This window comes from Chrysemys picta, chromosome 1 (genome assembly GCF_011386835.1).
Source record: "Chrysemys picta bellii isolate R12L10 chromosome 1, ASM1138683v2, whole genome shotgun sequence".
Classification (NCBI taxonomy): Eukaryota; Metazoa; Chordata; order Testudines; family Emydidae; genus Chrysemys; species Chrysemys picta.
Genome location: NC_088791.1, coordinates 112,913,514 through 112,935,798, shown reverse-complemented (window position 1 = coordinate 112,935,798; position 22,285 = coordinate 112,913,514). Strand labels below are relative to the sequence as shown.

At 47.4% G+C, this 22,285-nt stretch overlaps 1 protein-coding gene across 10 annotated transcripts in view; it reads left to right on the top strand.

The window, feature by feature from the left end:
* Positions 1 to 22,285, top strand: part of ADA2 (adenosine deaminase 2) — a 44,975-nt gene that overhangs the window by 6,262 nt on the left and 16,428 nt on the right. For 2 of the 10 annotated variants that reach the window (XM_065566898.1, XM_065566911.1), the window contains 4 exons: positions 5,527 to 5,598; positions 13,434 to 13,594; positions 14,444 to 14,751; positions 18,237 to 18,462. In XM_065566898.1, the coding sequence (XP_065422970.1) occupies positions 14,457 to 14,751; positions 18,237 to 18,462 (521 nt within the window). In that variant the 5' untranslated portion in view covers positions 5,527 to 5,598; positions 13,434 to 13,594; positions 14,444 to 14,456. Of the gene's footprint in view, positions 1 to 4,917; positions 5,599 to 10,271; positions 12,141 to 13,433; positions 13,595 to 14,443; positions 14,752 to 18,236; positions 18,463 to 22,285 lie in introns of those variants that run through there. The other 8 variants (XM_042849597.2, XM_024101979.3, XM_065566890.1 and 5 more) reach the window with 7 other exon arrangements.

The following is a 22,285-nucleotide window of genomic DNA, read 5'->3' as shown; positions in this document are numbered from 1 at the left end:
CTCCATTAATTTTATCCACATTTTACAGATAAGGATACTGGAGTAGAGAGGTTAAGTAACTTGCCCGAGGTCACACAGCATGCCAGTGGCAGAGCCAGGACTAGAACACCAATCTTTCAACTCTCAAACCACTATTCAGGGAGCGTCTTTCCACTTTCATTGTGGATTAGCAAAACTGTTTTTAAAAAATGGGTTAGTAGGAACACGTTACCCAGACACGATTTGTGTATGCTTTACCTTGATTTTCACATTGCCCTGCAAACCATCAAAGTGTCCTAATATTTCTTTTGGGCTAGTGCAGTGATGTTGTGTTGCGACATTGTCATGCTGAGCTGTGATGCAATGGGTTGGTCCTGAAAGCGGAAGCTGGAGAAGAAAGATGAACTTTGCAGAATGGATGAATAAAATGAAAACTGGCTCTGTTGGGTTGGAGTGTGGGAATGAAATTGCATCCAGGGTACTTCACTGAGAATACCTGCCTGCTGCTAAAAGACAATTGAAAGCTTTGTAAAAGTCCTCTTTCCCATAGTGCAACAGGGCACCAATGTGCCTTTAAAGTTGTGTTATGTAGCCACAAACCATGTTATCCACTGGTAATGTGGACAGGGCTTTAGTTTTCTCCAATGGGTCTCGGTTGAATGAGAAAAGGGAGGGATTGGCAGAACTGGGGTTAGAGGCAGTTGCTTATGGAAAACACCTCCTAGTTAATCTGTATTGATCCTCTGTATTGTACAAGTTTCCCTGTGGCATGCCTGGCTTTCCAAGGAGGCCTAAAATTAAGGCCCTGACATTAAAGAAACCATGATATTCACAAGGATAGGCCAGTTAACTCTGGTGTCTGGCCAAATTCCAACTTGAGTAATTACATTTTATCTCGCTAAATTCCCCTCTGCTTTCCATTTTGTTCACTGCTGTGGGCTTAAAATGGCTGTCATGTTTCACCCCAGAGAGGGCTATGTTTTAGTAGCAGGTGGTGTGACTACTATATGGATATTTGGTACAGCTTGATTAATAAAGTGCTTTGGGATCCTTTTACATATGATATAAATGCAATCTCATTGTCCTTATTCCTGCTAGTGCAGGGTTCTCAAACTTTTTCATAGTATGGACCACATTTTAATAGAGAGAGGATTTTGATGAACACCTGTCCCCCCACTTATGATCTCACAGATCACCTCCCCTTGTATTTACATACAATCCTCATGGCAACTACTGCAATTGCTTACATAGAAAAGTCTTGCTAGGGAAGTATTTTGTGCATTTTTAGCTTAAATGAAATTTAGCAGATGGGATGTATGGATGAGCAAATGCTGTGTGACCAGCTGGCTATCTGAGAACCACCAGTCAGTGCTCTGTGGACTACAGTTTCTTCGTACATGTGTCTTGTCTAATCCCTTTGCTCTCTGCACTGATGATGTCTCAACACTCTTCTCTTGGAGTCTGTGCCCTATTTCTCTGTAAAGACATTTTTCTTAATGCCTAACCTGAATTTGGTTTTATGGTTCTAGCTCTAGGCTGTTGCTCTCTGCTTTACTACTTTCAGATAATTGGAGTAATTCCCTTCCTTCATCTATATTGTTCCCTTGAAGGTATTTATAGACAGAGCTCTTGTTCCTGCTGAACTTTCTTTTCTAGTCTACATGCATTTCTCTTCCCTCACCTCTCCTCATACACTTTATCCTCTGATCCTTGTATTGTTTTTAGGGAACTAATAGTTGCTGTGGAGCACTGTGTGTCTCTTGTGTTCGGTGAGAGGTTATACTCTCCAGTTCCTTGAAACTGCCCCAGAGGAGAGGCCATCTTAAGCTGTATCCACACTAAAAAACATTCTGACATGTTTAAATTGGCCATCAAGCATGGATCCCTGATGCCCTCCATATATGCTCCCTCAGCTGGAGTTGAAAACAAGGCTCAGTCAAGGTTAACAGTTGTTGCAAGACAGTGTGGTAGGTCCCTGATAGAACTACAGGTAGGCCACCCCTTCATACCACAGGTGTTGAACTCCGTTCCACCTGTGCGCACCCATGAGAAACCATTGTAACCAGGGCCGGCTCTGGCTTTTTTGCCACCCCAAGCAAAAAAAAAAAAAATGTGCGGGGCAGCCGGAGCGGCGAAGCAAAAAAAAACCCATGCAGGGCGGCCAGAGTGGCAAAGCAAAAAAAAAAAAAAAAAACACGTTCAGGGCGTCCGTAGCCAGGTGCAAACTTTTGGTGCCACTTACTTGGCAGCTCACAGCTGCCTCCCCCGGCCGCGCTGGCTAGCGGGACTCCCTGCGCTGCAGACGTGCCCCGGGCAGCAGAGTGAGCGCCCCAGCTAGCGGGGGGGAGGGTGAGGGAGCGAGGGGGAAAGAGAGAAGGGGGGTGGCCAGGGCTTCCTTCAGCCAGGGTACTAGCCACTTGGCCCCTCCTATTGCGCTGCCTGCCGGGAGGGCTCCACACCGATCCCGCCTGCAGGTGAATTGAAGATCGGCGGGGAGGGAAGGATGCGGGCTGCCAGGCTTGCTGCAGACCTGGCACCGGTGCTGGGGCAGATGGAGCGCGCAGCCCACTCCCCTCCTCCACGTCGCTGCCCTCTACAGGGCGGCTGGAGCAACGAACCAAAAAAAAAAAGGGCGGCCGTGCCACCCTAGGATTGGATGGAATGCCGCCCCTTAGAATCTGCCGCCCCAAGCCCGAGCTTGCTCGGCTGGTTCCTGGAGCCGGCCCTGATTGTCACTTTCAGCTGAGTGGAGTCAGAGAGGGAAGAGACAGGTCTGGCACCTGTTGTCGAATACAGTTGGAATTTTCAGAGGGCAGCCACACTAACAGGGGTTTAAGCCCCAGCAACTTGATTCTGATCATGGTTAGTATCAATTAATGCCAGTTGCTATCTTGCAATGTAAAGCATTATTAAAAAATGACTTGTTTGGAGATTGTTTTTTGTTTTCAAGAACTGTTGATTTTTTTAATTTTTGGTGGCATTTGTAATTTAAATAATTATCTAGATCAGGGGCGGGCAAACTTTTTGGCCTGAGGGCTGCATCAGATTTTGGAAATTGTATGGAGGGCCAGTTAAGGGAGGGAGGCATGGCCCACTCCCCCCTCATCTGCCCCCTGACGGCCCACCCCCAGGACTCCTGTCCCATCCAACCCCCTTGCTCCCTGTCCCCTGACCGCCCCCAGAACCCCCACCCCGACTGCCCCCCGTGCCTCATCCAACCACCCCCCTCCTTCCTGACTGCTCCCCCAGACTCCTGCCCCCATTCAACCCCCGTTCTCCGCCCTCTGACCACCCCGATCTCTATCCACACCCCAGCCCCCTGACCACCATCCCAAACTCCTCTGCCCTCTATCTAACCCCCCTGCTCCTAGCCCCCTTACCGCGCTGCCTGGAGCACTGGTGGCTGGTGGCGCTACAGCCACGCACCTCGCAGCACAGAGCACCGGGTCAGGCCGGGCTCTGCAGCGGCGCTCCCCCAGGAGCTCAGAGCCCCGCCACCCAGAGCATTGTGACGGCGGTGGAGCGAGCTGAGGCTGTGGGGGAGGGGGAACAGGAGGGGAGGGCCTGGGGGCTAGCCTCCTGGGCCAGGAGCTCAGGGGCTGGGCAGGAGGGTCGCACAGGCCATAGTTTGCCCACCTCTGATCTAGATTGTTATTCTTTTTATGTACTGAAAACAGTCTTTGATAAACACAATTTGTAACATTTTTGATTTAAAATGTTTAAAAAAACCAAAAGGGGTCCATTTTGAACCACGCGAAGTGGAAACACCCTCAAAATTACAATAATTGTCATGATTTCTTGTTAGTGTGACCAGCTCTGATGCTAGTATACCTCAGAGTTACTCCTGATTTACATCTAGTGTGAGAGCAGAATTGGCCCTGTGTGCCAAATTCAGCTCTAGTAAAAATGGAATTATATCAGGGATGATTTTAGCCCAGTTTGCTTATAGTCAATGTTGATTGGACAAAAACCATTAAAAGTGTGTTTAAATACGACTAGCTGGGGATCTTGACTAAAAAGGTCTTTTAAATGGTGTTTACAATGTAGTTGTTCCTGGTCTTCAAAAGCCAGGCAAAACTGTGTTTAAACTAGGGTGACCAGACTCCCGATAAAATCGGGACTGTCCCAGTATCGAGCAGTTTGTCCCGCATCCCGACCGAAGTACGGTCGGCACGCCATTTGTCCCAATATTTTGTTTCGGGCTTGGGTTTTTTTTTTCTTTTTGCTTAGGCTTTGCTTAGGAAAATATCGGGACCGCCGCAGGGGTAGCGCCTTTTCCATTGTTACACTCACCCGTCCGGGTCTTCGTCGGCACTTCGGCGGAGGGTCCTTCAGTCGCTGATGATCTTCGGCGGCATTTTGGCGGAGGGTACTTCTTTCTTTGGCGGCAAGGCTTATTACCCGCTGCCGAAATGCCACCGAAGACCGTCAGCGACTGAAGGACCCTCCTCCGAAGACCCAGACGGGTGAGAGTAACAATTGAAAAGGCGCTCCCCCTGCGGCGGTCCCGATGTTTTCCAGTTATCATCTGGTCACCCTAGTTTAAACCGGCTTACCCTGAACTGTATTAAAATAGCTCAGCAGATGTGTATTTCTGTGGCAGTTTGGGTGGGGCCTCAGAGTAGGAAGCAATGCAGTTTGTAAAATAGCCTGGGCCCAAGCCTCTCCTGAGAGTACATTTGTCATCTTTGTAAAACTGTCAGATTATGAGTGGGTGACAGTTACACAGAGATGACAATGACACCTCACGTGAGGGCAGTGAAGAGGTTAAAATTTAGCAGATGGGATAGAAGGATGAGGAAATGCTATGTGACCAGCTGGCTATCTGAGAACCACCAGAGAACTCTCCTTTCCCCTGACCATATCCTGTGTGGAGGATGTGTCGTAATGTTTCTGCTGCTCTGGGTCTCCATTTCCCATTCTCCAAGCAGTTCTGGAATGTCCTCCTGCTAGCTCAGCCTATTGTTACCTCAGCCCTCTTCACCTGGCCTGCCAAGGCTTTCTGCTCCTTACATTCCTTTAGTTTCTTTTTCTCATAACCTTTCCTGCCCCCCTCCCCTTCTCTTCTTTTAAAATATATTCTGAAGTCTCTAGACAAGCGTTGTATCCACCAAGCAAAGTATTAACAACTTCAACAGAACTTTATTTACAGTGGAAATCTCTTTTCCAAGCTGTAGCTGCACACTCTGTAACTCTCCCAGCCTCCTCCACTCCTCCCCCCTCCTTCCTGTTTCCTGTCCTTTCAGACTCCCAGCAGCCAGTGCTCCCAGTTCTAATAATCACATCCAGCATCTAAACACAACAACTAGGGTGACCAGATGTCCTGATTTTATAGGACAGTCCCGATTTTGGGGTCTTTTTCTCATATAGGCTCCTATTACCCCCCACCGCCTGTCCTGATTTTTCGCACTTGTTGTCTGGTCACCCTACAACAAGCCATAAGTATAAAAGTGAAACTAAAACAAGGAATTGGAACTGCCAGTGTAGGCTTGTTTGATTTGTTCTGTGTTTTAATAGCAGCTTTGCTTTGTACCGATTTGTCTGAAGGAGCGGTGACTAGGATCTGCTATCTCGGTTGCAGTTGGATGATCTCTGGACGCAAGGAAGAGAAAATCGACAGTAAGTGGGTCTGTCTCACTGAGGCTGTTGTGTTTTTTTAAGACGCTTTTGCTATGCTGGGATCAGAACTGGCTGGCTCTAGAGCTGTATCTAACCCCTTCATTCGTGAGCTAAATTGTATAAGAGATTCCATCTTGCTGCCAGCTATAGTGTGGGAGAGGAGCGTGATGGGGCAGCAGGCAAAAAGGCGGGAGCTGGGTAGAAGGCTGAAGCAGGAAATGTGTATGGGGATGTAATACATGAGCCATAGTGACCTGTCTTGCAGCCCTGAGTCCTTCTCAAGACTGGGTTAGTCTGATGTGATTAGGGACCCTCTAGACTGGTGCCCATTGCTGGAAGATTGTATTCCAACAATGCTCTTTGGGGAGCGAGAGTCATTTCTCATGCGTCTGTCTTCTCTGACTCACCACATTCTCTCCCCTCTCTCACAGACTCATAGACTCATAGACTTTAAGGTCAGAAGGGACCATTATGATCATCTGGTCTGACCCCCTGCATGCTGCAGGCCATAAAACCGTCCCTACCCCTTCCCTGGACTCTGCTGTTGAAGTCCCCAATCCTGTTTTTAGTGACTGCAATCGGCAGAGACCCTCCTGCTAGAGATCCCTGCCCCATGCTGCGGAGGAAGGCGAAAAACCTCCAGAGGCTCAGCCAATCTGCCCTGGAGGAAAATTCCTTCCCGACCCCAAATGTGGCGATCAGTAAGACCCCGAGCATATAGGCAAGAGTCTCCAGCCCGACCCCGTTAGCCATTATACTATTTACCCACCATTGCTTGGCTTTCCTTGACTACTATGTTTTACCATTAAACCATTCCCTCCATAAACTTATCTAACTTTATCTTAAAACCAGACAGGTCCGTCGCCCCCACCGTTTCCCTCGGTAGGCCGTTCCAATATTTCACCCCTCTGACGGTCAGAAACCTTCGTCTAATTTCAAGTCTGAACTTCCCCACGGCCAGTTTGTATCCATTCGTTCTGGTATCCACGTTAGTACTAAGCTGGAATAATTCTTCTCCCTCCCTTGTATTAATCCCTCTAATATATTTAAAGATAGCAATCATATCCCCTCTCAGCCTTCGCTTTGTCAGACTAAACAACCCAAGCTCCTCTAGTCTCCTTTCGTACGACAGCTTTTCCATTCCTCTGATCATCCTAGTGGCCCTTCTCTGCACCCGTTCCAGTTTGAGTTCATCTTTTTTAAACATGGGAGACCAGAACTGCACACAGTACTCCAAATGAGGTCTCACCAGCGCCTTGTACAACGGAAGCACGACCTCCTTATCCCTACTAGATATACCTCGCCTAATGCATCCCAAGACAGCATTGGCTTTTTTCACCGCCACGTCACATTGTCGACTCATAGTCATCCTGCGGTCTACAAGAACCCCTAGGTCCTTCTCCTCTTCCGTTACTTCTAACCAATGCGTCCCCATCTTGTAACTAAAATTGTTATTAGTCATCCCCAAATGCATCACCTTACACTTTTCACTATTAAATTTCATCTTATTTCTGATACTCCAATTCACAAGCTCATTCAAGTCTCCCTGCAGGATATCCCTGTCCTCCTCCGAATTTACAACGCCTCCCACCTTCGTATCATCTGCAAATTTTATCAGCCCACTCCTGCAATCGGTTCCGAGGTCAGTTATAAATAGATTAAATAAAATGGGTCCCAAAACCGAACCTTGAGGCACTCCACTAGTAACCTCCCTCCAACCCGACAGTTCACCCTTTAATACAACCCGCTGCATTCTCCCCAGTAACCAATTCCTTATCCACTTCTGGATTTTCATATCGATCCCCATGTTTTTCAGTTTAACCAATAATTCCTCATGGGGTACAGTATCAAACGCTTTACTGAAATCCAGGTATATTAGGTCCACCGCATTTCCCTTATCTAATAAATCCGTTACTTTCTCAAAGAAGGAGATCAGATTCGTTTGGCACGATCTGCCCTTCGTAAAACCATGTTGTAATTTATCGCAATTGCCACTACCCTCCAGGTCCTCAACTAGTTTCTCTTTCAGAATTTTCTCTAACACCTTGCACACTACAGATGTTAGACTAACAGGCCTGTAGTTACCCGGATCACTTTTTTTCCCTTTCTTGAAAATAGGAACCACATTAGCTATTCTCCAGTCTAACGGGACCACCCCCGAGTTTACAGATTCATTAAATATTATCGCTAACGGGCCTGCTATTTCCCGCGCCAATTCCTTCAATATTCTTGGATGTAGATCGTCCGGTCCTCCCGACTTAGCCCCATTAAGGCGTTCAAGTTTTGTTTCTACCTCGGATACGGTAATCCCCCATCCCGAATGCCCCTCTATAGTGGTGCTAGTATCCCTAATACCTTCATTGGCCTCATTAAACACCGATGCAAAATATTCATTAAGATATTGCGCCATGCCTAGATTGTCTTTAATCTCCTCTCCGGCAATAGACTTCAGCGGTCCCACTTCTTCTTTCTTTGCTTTCTTCCTATTTATGTGGCTGTAAAACCTCTTACTATTGCTTTTAATTCCCCTCGCTAGGTCCAACTCTACACGGCCTTTGGCCTTTCTCACTCTATCTCTACATTCTCTGACTTCACTTAGGTACATTTCCTTACTGATCCCTCCCCTCTTCCACTCTTTATATGCTTTCTGTTTTTTCCTAATCGCCCCTTTGAGTCGGTCGCTCATCCAGCTCGGTCTAAATCTCTTGCTTAGTAATCTTTTTCCCTTTTTTGGAATACAGGCCTCCGACAGCTCATGCATCTTTAACTTAAAGTAATCCCAGGCTTCTTCTGCTTTTAAATCCATTAATACGTTTGCCCAGTCCACTTCCCTTACCAGTCCCCTTAGTTTGTTAAAATTGGCCTTTTTAAAATTATAAACCCTAGTCTTTGATTTAATTCTGTTACTCCTTCCATGTATTTTAAACTTTTCTACCAGTTCTTATGGTGCATGCTGTGGCCTATGATATCCGGGCACCGGAGATGCCTGACTACTGGTGTGAAGGGGGTGTTAGTGCACTGTGGTAATATATGGAGATATAAATATCTCCTAGAACTGGAAGGGACCTTGAAAGGTCCTCAAGTCCAGTCCCCTGCCTCACTAGCAGGACCAAGTACTGTCCCTGACAGGTTTTTTTTTTTTTTTTGCCCCAATCCCTAAATGGCCCCCTCAAGGATTGAACTCACAATCCTGCGTTTAGCAGACCAATGCTCAAACCACTGAGCTATCCCTCCCCCCTGAGCTTGATGTGAAGCCCCCAGAACTCTCCCTTTTAACAGCGAGAATGCATTTTGCTGTGGGATCAGCACGGTCTCTCCTGGACTGTCGAGTAACAGAACCTGAATGTTTCTGAAGTTCAGTATACTCTGTATGACAACAGACCTGTCTCCTTATCCCCCTCCACCCAGCCTCCCACACATACATACTCTGACCTACAGGCTGGCCTAGGAGCATGGTGCCCTGTCTTTGAGTGTCCCTTAGTCGGTCCATTAACCGACTGAGAGTCTCTGGGTTAGGCTAAAAGGGGTAAAAAACAAGGGTGATGTCATGCTAGGAGTCTACTACAGGCCGCCTAACCAGGTGGAAGAGGTGGATGAGGCTTTTTTTAAACAACTAACAAAATCATCCAAAGCCCAAGATTTGGTGGTGATGGGGGACTTCAACTATCCAAATATATGTTGGGAAAATAACACAGCGGGGCACAGACTATCTAACAAATTCTTGGACTGCATTGCAGACAACTTTTTATTTCAGAAGGTTGAAAAAGCTACTGTGGGGAAGCTGTTCTAGACTTGATTTTAACAAATCGGGAGGAACTCATTGAGAATTTGAAAGTAGAAGGCAGCTTGGGTGAAAGTGATCATGAAATCATAGAGTTTGCAATTCTAAGGAAGGGTAGAAGGGAGTACAGCAAAATAGAGACAATGGATTTCAGGAAGGCGGATTTTGGTAAGCTCAGAGAGCTGATAGGTAAGGTCCCATGGGAATCAAGACTGAGGGGAAAAACAACTGAGGAGAGTTGGCAGTTTTTCAAAGGGACACTATTAAGGGCCCAAAAGCAAGCTATTCCGCTGGTTAGGAAAGAGAGAAAATTTGGCAAAATTTTGGCTTAACCACGAGATCTTGCATGATCTAAAAATAAAAAGGAGTCACATAAAAAATGGAAACTAGGACAGATTACAAAGGATGAATATAGGCAAACAACACAGGAATGCAGGGGCAAGATTAGAAAGGCAAAGGCACAAAATGAGCTCAACTAGCTACAGGAATAAAGGGAAACAAGAAGACTTTTTATCAATACATTAGAAGCAAGAGGAAGACCACAGACAGGGTAGGCCCACTGCTCAGTGAAGAGGGAGAAACAGTAACAGGAAACTTGGAAATGGCAGAGATGCTTAATGACTTCTTTGTTTCGGTCTTCACCGAGAAGTCTGAAGGAATGCCTAACATAGTGAATGCTAATGGGAAGGGGGTAGGTTTAGCAGATAAAATAAAAAAAGAACAAGTTAAAAATCACTTAGAAAAGTTAGATGCCTGCAAGTCACCAGGGCCTGATGAAATGCATCCTAGAATACTCAAGGAGCTAATAGAGGAGGTATCTGAGCCTTTAGCTATTATCTTTGGAAAATCATGGGAGACGGGAGAGACTCCAGAAGACTGGAAAAAGGCAAATATAGTGCCCATCTATAAAAAGGGAAATAAAAACAACCCAGGAAACTACAGACCGGTTAGTTTAACTTCTGTGCCAGGGAAGATAATGGAGCAAGTAATTAAGGAAATCATCTGCAAACACTTGGAAGGTGGTAAGGTGATAGGGAATAGCCAGCATGGATTTGTAAAGAACAAATCATGTCAAACCAATCTGATAGCTTTCTTTGATAGGATAATGAGTCTTGTGGATAAGGGAGAAGCTGTGGATGTGGTATACCTAGACTTTAGTAAGGCATTTGATACGGTCTCGCATGATATTCTTATCGATAAACTAGGCAAATACAGTTTAGATGGGGCTACTATAAGGTGGGTGCATAACTGGCTGGATAACCGTACTCAGAATTGTTATTAATGGTTCCCAATCCTGCTGGAAAGGCATAACAAGTGGGATTCCGCAGGGGTCTGTTTTGAGACCGGCTCTGTTCAATATCTTCATTAACGACTTAGATATTGGCATAGAAAGTACGCTTATTAAGTTTGCGGATGATACCAAACTGGGAGGGATTGCAACTGCTTTGGAGGACAGGATCATAATTCAAAATGATCTGGACAAATTGGAGAAATGGTCTGTGGTAAACAGGATGAAATTTAACAAAGACAAATGCAAAGTGCTCCACTTAGGAAGGAAAAATCAGTTTCACACATACAGAATGGGAAGAGACTGTCTAGGAAGGAGTACGGCAGCAAGGGATCTAGGGGTTATAGTGGACCACAAGCTAAATATGAGTCAACAGTGTGATGCTGTTGCAAAAAAAGCAAACATGATTCTGGGATGTATTAACAGGTGTGTTGTGTGCAAGACACGAGAAGTCATTCTTCCGCTCTACTCTGCTCTGGTTAGGCCTCAACTGGAGTATTGTGTCCAGTTCTGGGCACCGCATTTCAAGAAAGATGTGGAGAAATTGGAGAGGGTCCAGAGAAGAGCAACAAGAATGATTAAAGGTCTTGCGAACATGACCTATGAAGGAAGGCTGAAAGAATTGGGTTTGTTTAGTTTGGAAAAGAGAAGACTGAGAGGGGACATGATAGCAGTTTTCAGTATCTAAAAGGGTGTCATGAGGAGGAGGGAGAAAACTTGTTCACGTTAGCCTCTAAGGATAGAACAAGAAGCAATGGGCTTAAACTGCAGCAAGGGAGGTTTAGGTTGGACATTAGGAAAAAGTTCCTAACTATCAGGGTGGTTAAACACTGGAATAAACTGCCTAGGGAGGTTGTGGAATCTCCATCTCTGGAGATATTTAAGAGTAGGTTAGATAAATGTCTATCAGACAGTATTTGGTCCTGCCATGCGGGCAGGGGACTGGACTCGATGACCTCTCGAGGTCCCTTCCAGTCCTAGAATCTATGAAAACCATAGGGCTGGCTCAGAAGCATAATGTCCTGACCTCACAAATCACTGCTTCTAGGGCCAGTCCTTTGCCACAGACCCCCTTCCCATAGCACTGAGTAAGCTGGACAGTGTGATGCACTGTCAGCCTGATCCAACAGTGATACCCTCTCTCCTCACAGGATCTTACTGCCTACTTGAATGGTTATGAGTCATAGGCGTGCAAATGGGGTGTGCCCAGGTACACCCTAATCATGCCTGAGCTCAGTCTGGGAAGGCTGCTAAGGCTGCTCCTCCCCCGCTGGAGGCTCGTAGGGGGGTGGAGGAAGAGGCTGCTTAGCACCCCCCAGGGAGATCAGGCAACTGCCAATCAGCTATTTAGCATGCTGCAGCAGCTCTCATCAGCTCTTTGGCTGGCTGCAGCTAATCAGCTGTTTGGCGGGAAGTCCCTGCCTATCAGCTGTTTCTCCTGCCACTGCTGAAGCTCCCAGACTGCAGGTAGAGGTGAGTGAGTCTTTCTGATTTTCAGGGTAGAGGGAGCTGGGTTAGGCGGGACCAGCAGCCAGGGCACGGCAGCTTCTGGGCTAGCTTCAGAGGGGTGGGCAGCCTCTTGGCAGGGGGCTGGGGGGAGATGGGCGGGCAGCTTCTCAGCTGGCTCCAGGGGGCTGCTGGGGGGAGTATGGGCTGGGGGCTTTCTCAAGGACTGAGCCAGCCTCTCTCAGCCCACCCTGGTGTTTCCCCCAGGACCTGTGCTCCCTCTTCAGCCAGGAGAAACCAGCTGCAGACCCCCTTAGTGCTGGGCAGGGGAACAAACCAAAGGACATGGCTCCTTTAAGAAAAGTTCTCCCTTGTGTCTGATGAGTGAAATTGGGCTGGGGCCCGCAGCTCGCCCCCCTCCCCCTTCTTTACCTGTCCAGAGGGGCTTCACTGCAGCCTCATGCCTGGAAAGTAATGCTTGCCCAGCTCAAAGCTGTCTCCTCCGCCCCCATGCCCAGATCAAGCCTGCCTGAGGGGCTTTTTCTCCAAGAGAGAAAGTTTATCTCCTCCCCTGCCGATAACCATCCCCTCCTCTCACAAAAGTCATAGTGTGTGTGAAGGAGTCAAAGTGGGGGTGGGCTGCAGCCCTGGGATTGGGAAGAGCTGGGGCGACACAGCAGCCACACAGCAGGATGAATGAATGGGCCATTTCTATGCTGGGCTGTTGAATAAATTTCTCTCTGTGTCAGGGCATGTAGTTTCTCGGCTGGCCGCAGGGGGTGGGGTTGAGGGGGAGACAGAGCTGCTTTGAATGCGTGGGAGCAGGCGCTAAACAGAACCACCAAGAAGTGGGGAGCAGAGAGAGATGGGAAAAGGGACACAGGTGGAGAGCAAGAACTGGGAAACATTAGGAAGGGGAGCTACCATGATAGACACACTTTCAATAACTAGAATGAAAGTGTATAAATATGTTGAAAATAGCCTCCCCTCAAAACTGGCAGAGTGCCCCTCCAGCACCCACACCTCGCCCTTAAGGCAGGAGGGGGCAGAAAGGAGTGAGCAGCTGTTGGGAGGCATTTAGGGGAGGGAGTTGGCAAGAAGGTGGTGTTCAGGGGGGTCTAGGAGGATGGGGCAGGAAGAGGTGGAGTGGGGGCGCAGCCTTGGATAAGGGGGTCAAGCCAGGATAGAGCACCCACCGGCAAAACCAAAAGTCAGCACCTATGAGTCAGCGTGGCAGGGTTACACCCTGCGCGGGCGGATTTGCTGCCTGTACAAACTTCTCCAGCAGCTGCACAAAGTTGTTGTAATTGTGTCACACAGTGAACCCCACGCTGCTACCGTGACCCTCCTTGCTCCCCTGCCTGGGCCCACCCAGCCAATTGCTGCCTCCCCAGCACTACACATGACCTTTGACTTACGTCAGTCATAGCGCTCTTCCATCGCTGTGCTCCAGCTTGGTTGGTGCTCTCTGTGCCTGCCCCGTAAGTGCCATCACGTCATTGGTCAAGGGGATGTCTGGGGGTGGGATTTGATGGGGACTCTGTTCTGAGCGGCGGTGTGGTAAGGGGGCTGGGCCGGCCAGGCCAGGGGGGTTGGATATGGGCCAGAGGGTCTCGGGGGCAGTCAGGGGATGGAGAATGGGGGCATTGGATAGGGTGTGGAAGTCCCAGGGGGCCTCAGGGGTGGGGGTGTGGCTAGGGGTCGGGGCAGTCAGGGGACAGGGGGGTTGGATAGTTGGTGGGGTCCTGGGGGGTGATTAGGGGGCAGGGGGGTCTCTGGAGGAGGCGGTCAGGGGACAAGGAGCGGGGGGCAGGGTTGGATGGGTTGGGAGTTCTGGGGATCCTGTCAGGGGGCAGGGAGCAGTTGGATGGGGTGGGAGTCCCGGGAGTCGGGGTGGGGCTAAGGGTTGGGGCAGTCGGGACAGGTAGGGGGTAGGGTCCTAGGGAGGCAGTTACAGTGGGGGGCGGTCTTAGGAGGGGGCAGTCAGGGGACAAGGAGCAGGGGGGGCTTGGGAATTCTGAGGGGGGCAGTCAGGGGGTGGGAAGTGGGAGGGAGTGGATCGGGGCGGGGCTCCCTGAGTGCACACCCTAATGAAATGTGCTGCACACGCCTATGTTATGAGTCAAATGCATTTCAAAACTGACTGATTCCTTTGAATACTTGTGAGTGTCAGATATTTCTCCTGATTCATCTCAGATTCTCCTACCCCTCCTGCAAGGGCCCTTCACCAGGATGGCCTAGATGGCACTTCTTTGTTAAAGAGCCAATGCACCACCCTTGAGATGTCACCTTTTGACCTGCACTTACAGCTCTGATTGTCTTTCCCCCAGGTGTGTCCATGACATGGAGCCTCAGGCTGGTTGGCTGGTATTCCTTGTCCTGAGTCTGGTTCCTCTTTGCCTTCCCATCCCTTTGCGGGACTTCCTGTTGGAGCAGGAGAACGTCCGCCGGATCGGTGGCAACCTGGTGCTGGGGAAGTGGGAAGAGCAGGTCAATGAGTATCTAATAAGCCTCAAGGAGAAGGAAGTGGCCAAGGCCCAGAAGACTGGATATTTCCCACCCAGCATGCACTTCTTCAGGGCCAAAGGCTTAATTGATCAAAGTGCAGTGTTCAGCATCTTGAAACGTATGCCGAAAGGTAGGGATTCTGGCCTGAGAGTTCTTGGTTGTCCCAATGCTTTCAGTGATAAAACAGAGACCAGGAGGGGGGCAAGAATCTGTCAGTGTGAAACCCCTGCTGCACCCAAACTAAAAGGACCTTGTAACAGGTGCTGAGTAGAACAACTTCAGATCCTGGAAGGAGCTCTATTAGGGCTGGCCCTTTTGGACTGGGGGAAAGGAGGAATTACACTGGCCAGGGAGGATTTCCAAACATGTAGGTATCCTGTATAACAGTACAGCATGGACCTTTCCAGCACCATTTACCTCACTTGGGAGGAGAAAGAAGACAAAATAATATAATGTGGGAAAGACACTGACCTCTGTGTAGTGCACTCCAGCGCTGGGGGTGCTCATCCTTCCAGTGCGTCCCAGGCCTGTGACTGACCTTGTATAACATGCTGCCATGTGGTGGTGGTCACATGTGTCCTTATACAAGTAGCTGTGTACAGCATAGATCTATTAATGCGTTGGAGACTGTGTGTTTGTTTGATCTATAGAATGTCTATATGAAAACTGAATTTCTGTTAGGGCCTTTCAGTTGAGACCTTAAAAACTGAGTTCTGATCCACACAGATGAGAAAGATCTCTGTTTGTAAGTGCAGGAATTTGCCCTATGGTCCTTGGCCGAAACTTCCCCTCCCTCCACCTTTGTGTAGCATGATGTGTACAAGCTGGCTACAGCCTTTCACCTCCGAGATGGCTGCATTACACCAGATGGTGCATACATAGTGTGTAAAGTGCTTTGGGATGATTTAGGATGAAAGTCACTATATGAGTGTAAAATACATGCACAGTGTCATCCTACGCATTTGTTTTGCTAGAAGTCTGGAACATGTCAGCATTTTAAGAATCAATCCTTAACTATAATATACTGAGTGGTTGGGAGGATATTTTTGACCATCTGAAATCTAAGCCATCCAGTCTAACCAGCAGGGAGTTAGCTATTGCTGGCTCTCTGAATTGCTGTGACCTTGACAGTTCCATGTGGGAAGCAAGGAGTTAATGAATTTGTACATCTGAAGGCCTTGACTCTCAGCTGATTGACTTCTTTCTACCCTTCCACTTCTCTCTCTGATGCAGTGAAAAGTATTTTAATTAGGCTTCCTTTTCTAGGTGAAGACAGAAGGCTTTCACTTTGAAACCTGAGAACACACTTCCCTCTTGTGCAACGCGTTCTCCTTTCAGACTGATCTGTTCTAGGTACCAGATCCCAGATTGGAACCCTCTCAATCTGGCTATTGGGGTGCAAGGCAGAGGCTTGCTCTGGGGAAGATTTGTGGAGAGCGCATTTATACAAAAAGTAAACTGCTTTGCTCCCACCATTCTGAATTGGTCTGTTTCTGTCTGAACAAGAGCCATCTCCCTAATCTGCTAGCTTGTCCCTGCGGTGATGTCAGACTCCGGGGTTTATGGCATCATGGTTGGTTGCCACAGAAATAACTGAGATGTCGAACTCCCCATTATCCCTTCACTGCTGAATCAAATAGCAGGGAATTTGCGGTTTAAAAATATAAGTATCTTTAGCTTTTTGAAAAAATGGCAAGGAAAATATTTAACTCTTTTTTTGCCTTTACATCCCTTTCCTCCAAAGGATCTTAAATCGCTTCCCAAGCACTAGTGAATCTCCTGTAGCTTCTTTTCAGTATTTATAGTAAGTCCTTTGTGAAAGGGATTATGTCTCTATATTTGTACAGTGCCTAGCACATTGGGGCCCCAATCAAGGGTGGGGCTTCTGACCATTATGGTAATACAAATATTAAATTGTAATATTAACTCCAGACTGCATATAGGAAACTGAGGCACAGAACGTGCTGTCTAGATTTTGGGGCCCCAACTTTAGATTGCTGTGGCCTGTCTTTTCAAAGATGCTCTCCCACCATAGTCCCATTTAAGTCAGGAACTTTGGTTGCTCAGCACCTTGAAAGTCAGGCCATTTAAAATTGGGCACGCAAAATCAGAGAGTACTTTTGAAACTTTGGCCTTACGTGACTTGTCCAAAGTCACACACAAAAATGTGTAGCAGAGCCTAGGATAGATCCCAGATCTCCTGACCTGCAGCCTTGCATCCTAACAACTAAGTCATGTTTTCTTTAAGTCAAATACTCTAATAATGTAACTATTGTGTTTATAAAGTGCCTCTTGACACTCAAGGAGTTCGGGGTAATCCACAGTCAATTAAATTGCTGTGATATGCAAATTGATACATCAAAAAAATCCAGATCCCACACCATCTTTTAAAAAGGGAGGTTTTACACAAGAGCTAACATTTAAAAAAAAATCTCTAGAAAAGGAGAGTTCTAGGATATTTGATAATGCAGAGGGATTGTGTGTGTGTGTGTGTGTGTGTGAGAGAGATGAGTTTCACACTCCATGGACTGTCGGAGTAAAAGCTCCGTCAGTTGCCAATCTACTGCAGGATAGCGGTGCATCTCAAGGCAGGTAGTGATGGCCAGCAGCAGATAAGGTGTAAAGTTTAGTCAGAGTAATTAGCCATTGGAACAATTTACTAAGGAGGGGGAGGGATAGCTCAGTGGTTTGCACATTGGCCTGCTTAAACCCAGGGTTGTGAGCTCAATCCTTGAGGGAGCTATTTAGGCATCTGGGGCAAAAATCTGTCTGGGGATTAGTCCTGCTTTGAGCAGGAGTTGGACTAGATGACCTCATGAGGTCCCTTCCAACCCTGATATTCTATGATCATGGTGGATTCTCCATCAGACAATTTTTAAATCAGGATTGGATGTTTTTCTAAAAGAGCTGCTCTAGGAATTCATTTTGGGGACGTTCTATGGCCTGTGTTGTACAGGAGGTCAGTGGTTATCACAGTCATCGCTTCTGGCTTTGAAATCTATGAATACAAGACAGAAATGTGTGTGTGTGTGTGTGTGTGTGTGTTTGATTAAGTAGATGAATAGAGCTCTCTGTTCTGACCTCAGAATTCCCCAACATGTCAGTATCTGAGGTTTTGGTCTGGCCTACAGTAAAAATAGGGGCTAGATGAAGAAAATCACATCTGAATCCAAACTGCTTAGATCCAGGGATTTGGTTCAGGTCTGTCTGTTAAATAGTATGTGTGGTAAAGTGCTGCTTAGTGTGAAAGTTCCTCTTTAAATCAGTGGGGTGTGAGCCAGCTCTCTCACGGTGAAGTGTGTCTGAAAGACCTTTAATAACTCAGTGCATTTTCCATCCCAGTGGAGAAGTAGAGCGTAGAACTCCCTATTGATTTCCCCCCTCCCCTCAAACTGAGCCATCACGCTCTGCCTGCCCTGTGTTTGATGTGGAATGTGCCATCTGTGTCTCACATGGGGGGGAGGCAGGGCAGGTTTGCAGTCTTGCTGCTGTGGGGGCTGCTCATGACTGTATCTATGAGACCCTCCAGGCACACGCATATGGGTGGATTTAATTGTCGTCATGTTGCTTCACTTCAGCAGCCCTTTCTTGTTATGTTTGCCCTTTCCCCCACAGGTGCTGTCTTACACCTGCATGACTATGCAATATTGAGCGTGGACTGGCTGGTGCACAATGCCACCTACCTACCTGACTGCTACATCTGCTTCACCAATGTGGGTACTATTCAGTTTAGGTTTTCCAAGCCTCACCCACCCAGCCCAGTGCCGCCGGGCTGTTCAGAGTGGGTGTTGCTAAAGACTTACCGGAAGCAGCTGCACAACATCAGTGAGTTCGATAACAGGTGTGTGAGCAATGATCTGAGGCACTCTGGAGTTTTATAGCACTATTATTCTTTGCTTGCTGGTCATTTGCTAACAGGACACATGTCTTGCAAGGTCACTCTGGCCCATCGTCCTCCTGGGGTGGCTGCTCTGGAAACTGACCTCTCAATTTAAAATTACATTTTATACACATGCACACATGGGACTCTCAATTTAAAATTGCATTTTACACACACACACCCTGTAACAAGCATGTTATAGTTGCAAAGTCAAACAAGCATAAGTTAGGGAATGCACTGTCTTGTGTACTGAATGAGCCTGGGGGTTCCTGTGGGGAAAAAATAGTATGTGATCCTGTAACGAAAGATTTTCCCATAATGCATGAGCACAGGCAACCTTAATTCTGGCTTTTCCTAACTTTTGAGTGCTTGACTGTCCAATCTTAATGGTCTTTCAATGTAGGGTTTTTCAAAATGTAATATACACAAATATTTAAACAGAGACTGTTTGCTCCTTAGGGCACTGATCACTTATCAGATGGAAGATACCTTGGAATGGAGCATTAATGATTAGTCTCTAAGGTGCCACAAGTACTCCTGTTCTTTTTTCAGATTGAGGAGCTACCAAGCATTAAAATGCCAGTTAGTGCAGCTCCCCTTCCTTTGCTAAAAGCAGAGGGAGAGTTCTGCCTTCTGTTGGGCTAGAGAGCGCTGGTTCCCCAGAGCATCCCCACCTCCTCGGCTGGTGAGGTGAGAAGTCAGCAGGCTGAGGAAACTGGAAATGGGATCAGAAGGAGAAGGTGGTGCTGCGACTGAGGAGTTTCTAGGGCTCCCAGCCTTGCTTGTCAGTAGGCTGAGTAGCAGCAGTACCTCATGGGAGAAGCGGATGTTTGCCAGCAGCAAGTTCCATCTCCATCAGCTTCTTCTAGAGGAAAGACTGTTCCCCTGCTGGCTTTCCACCCCTTCCACGGTAGAGTGGGGAAAAGGGAGACCATGACACCAGCTCCCCATTGCCTCTCCAGAAGAGGGGGAGAGAAATAATAGATGAGGGATTTTGCATCAAATCTCCTTTTGAAATATCTGAACAGAGGTGACTGCCCTGGATGTTTCAGGGTGTTCTGAGGAACATCCCTCAAGCCCCCCATTCTGTTTTATTTTACAGAATACAGACTCTCCCTCCTGATCTAATCAAGAGAATATAGGAATAAGGGTGGGAGAGCACCAGGGAAGTACCTCTGCAGAGGACACCACACCACATGCTTGGCTGTGCTGGCTAGCGGCTTGCTTGGGACATGAACTTATTTCAGAAACACTTATTGCCATTCAGTGTCCCCTTATCTTTTATTTTACAGTAATACCTGGAGGCCCCAACTGAGTTAAGGGACCCATTGTGTTAGGTAATGTACAGACTCATAGCCCTGGTCTACACTAGGAATTTACATTGGTATAGCTATGTCTCTCAGGGGTGGGAAAAACTCAGGCCCCTGAGAGACGTAGCCTTACTTACCTAACCTCCAGTGTAGACAGCACTAGGTCAGCAGAAGAATTCTTCCATCGCCCTAGCTACCATCTCTCAGGGAGGTGGATTACCTAGGCCGACGGGAGAACCCCTCCTGTCGGTGTACACAGTGTCTACACTGAAGCACTGCAGATGTAGTATTTTAAGTGTAGACAAGCCCATAATAAGAGACAGTCCCTGCCCCAAAGAAGCAATCTAAATACACAAGAGAATAGGGGTTGGGGGGGATGGAAACAGGCACAGGGAGGTGAAGTGACTTGTCCAGTTCACCCAGCAGCAGAGGCAGGAGCAGGAACAGAACCCAGGTCTCCTGAAACTCAGCGCCCAGGTTTATCCACGGGACTGTGCTGCCTCTCGCTGCCCTTAACAGGTCCATCAGCACAAGATGATGTAATGCACTGTCCCCACATAAAGTCCAGGCACATGATCACAGCCACCATACTGAGGAGCTCCCCCTCTTATTTTGATCTCTTCTCTGGGTACTAATCTGGGGGTTGGGGAGGTGTTCTGGCAATGGAGGAGTTGGTCTCTTGCCAGGAATGGGCCCCAATCCGCTATGTCTTTCAGTTTCTGGAAACACTCCCAGTCCCTTGAACATGTGCCCCGCAAGTGACCTCCTTTCCTTCTGTTTGCCCTGAGCATCAACAGGCTGAAGGAAAGAAGATGTTGGGGTGGGTGGGAACTGATGGTTAGTTGGGTGCCTGCAAGTAGTGTCAAGGGCATATGGCATCTGGGGAAGGTCCAGGCTCTCTTATGTACAAGATGGGGAGGATCAGCAAGCATGAGGGGAAGGGAGAAAGTGTTTTCCAGGGGCTGTACCTCTTCCACTAGTTTTCAATGTGGAAGTGGAATGAAGGACTGGAAACAGACAAACCAAACAATCCCTACAATCAAACTGTTTATTTTCAAGTTTAAAAGTGGTGTGGGGAAGAAGGTTAATACAACAGCCTTACTTCCAAAAATTACAGTGTGGTTATGAAGACATGACCACTTCCTAAAGGTAGGGATGTCATTTGCTGTGGGGCAAGAAAGGCAGTTGCCGCCCCCGCCCCCAACTTTTCATAGGTGTACATCCTATACACCTCCCCCTCCACCATTGCAGGATATGATATAGTCACATATAATGTTCTGTATGCTGACACAACTTTGCCTCCCCATCCAGACTATTTCTGAAATGATGCCCCTGCTTAAGGGTGATCTGCAAAGTTAAAGGGACACGTCTTTATATTTTTTGCTGCTTTGTAATGTAGAGAGGCACTGGAAGTGTGTGTGTTATTTTCCCCCCCACTCCTCCCCATTTTTTTTTTTTCATATTAGAAATTCAGGTCTTGTCTGACCTGACCCTAGAGTACTCTGCGGGGGCTGGAGAGCTAGTGAAGTGGTGATATTGCAAGAGACTGAATGCCGAGCAACAGAGAGGGGAAGAGGTTCATGGTCAGGAAGTTTAGAAACATTTAAAAAAATCCTCCCCTATTTAATTCCAATGATTAACATTTGGAAGGACTTTTTTGTTAAATATTCAATACCTCTGATGCTGTGGTTTAGTTGAGTGCTCACAATAAACATTCTTGGACGGAGACACTCAGGGAAGCAAAGTTGACATTGCTGATATTCTTAAGGTGAAAGAGCTCTGTGGCCGGGGCCCAGCATATCTAAAAGATCAGCTAAAGCTCCAGGATGTAGACTCCACTCCTTGAGCACAATGGAACTTTCTGCCATAAGGGTAAAGCTCATCAGTGTAGCAGATGAAGCTTTCTTGGGTGCTGGTCTCAGGCAATGGAACAAATTTCCATGGGAATCAAGGACTATCACAAACCTCACCACCTTCTGCTCCAAGTGCAGGGTGCACTTCTTCAGCCTACTTTCTTTAACAGAAACTCAGAGCAGAGTGTATGTTACCAAACCAAAACTTCATTGCACTTTCAATTCTCCCCTTAGAAAGAGGATGAGAGAGAAAATGAACCACGTGATAGATGTCAGTCATGTTGCTTAATACATCACCAGAAGGTGCTTAGATACTATGGTGATGAATGCAGTTTAAGGACACATATAGAATAGAAAACAAGCAAACAAACCTTTCAGGCCTTCATTCTACACCATAAAGAAGCAAAACAGACTTTTGCAGGTCTCCTGTAATTTTGCCCCCTTGTGCCTATGCATTGCAATAGCATTGTTCAGTACATAATCACACACGATCCAAGCAGGGTCTTTCTAGCTAAATCCAACCACTGACTTGGGTTTTTTTCCCTAGAGAATCAGCAAATCCCAGATTTGTCTGAGTAGGTTATTTGTGGCAAAGAGTTGGCCTACTGATCCCTTAAAGGA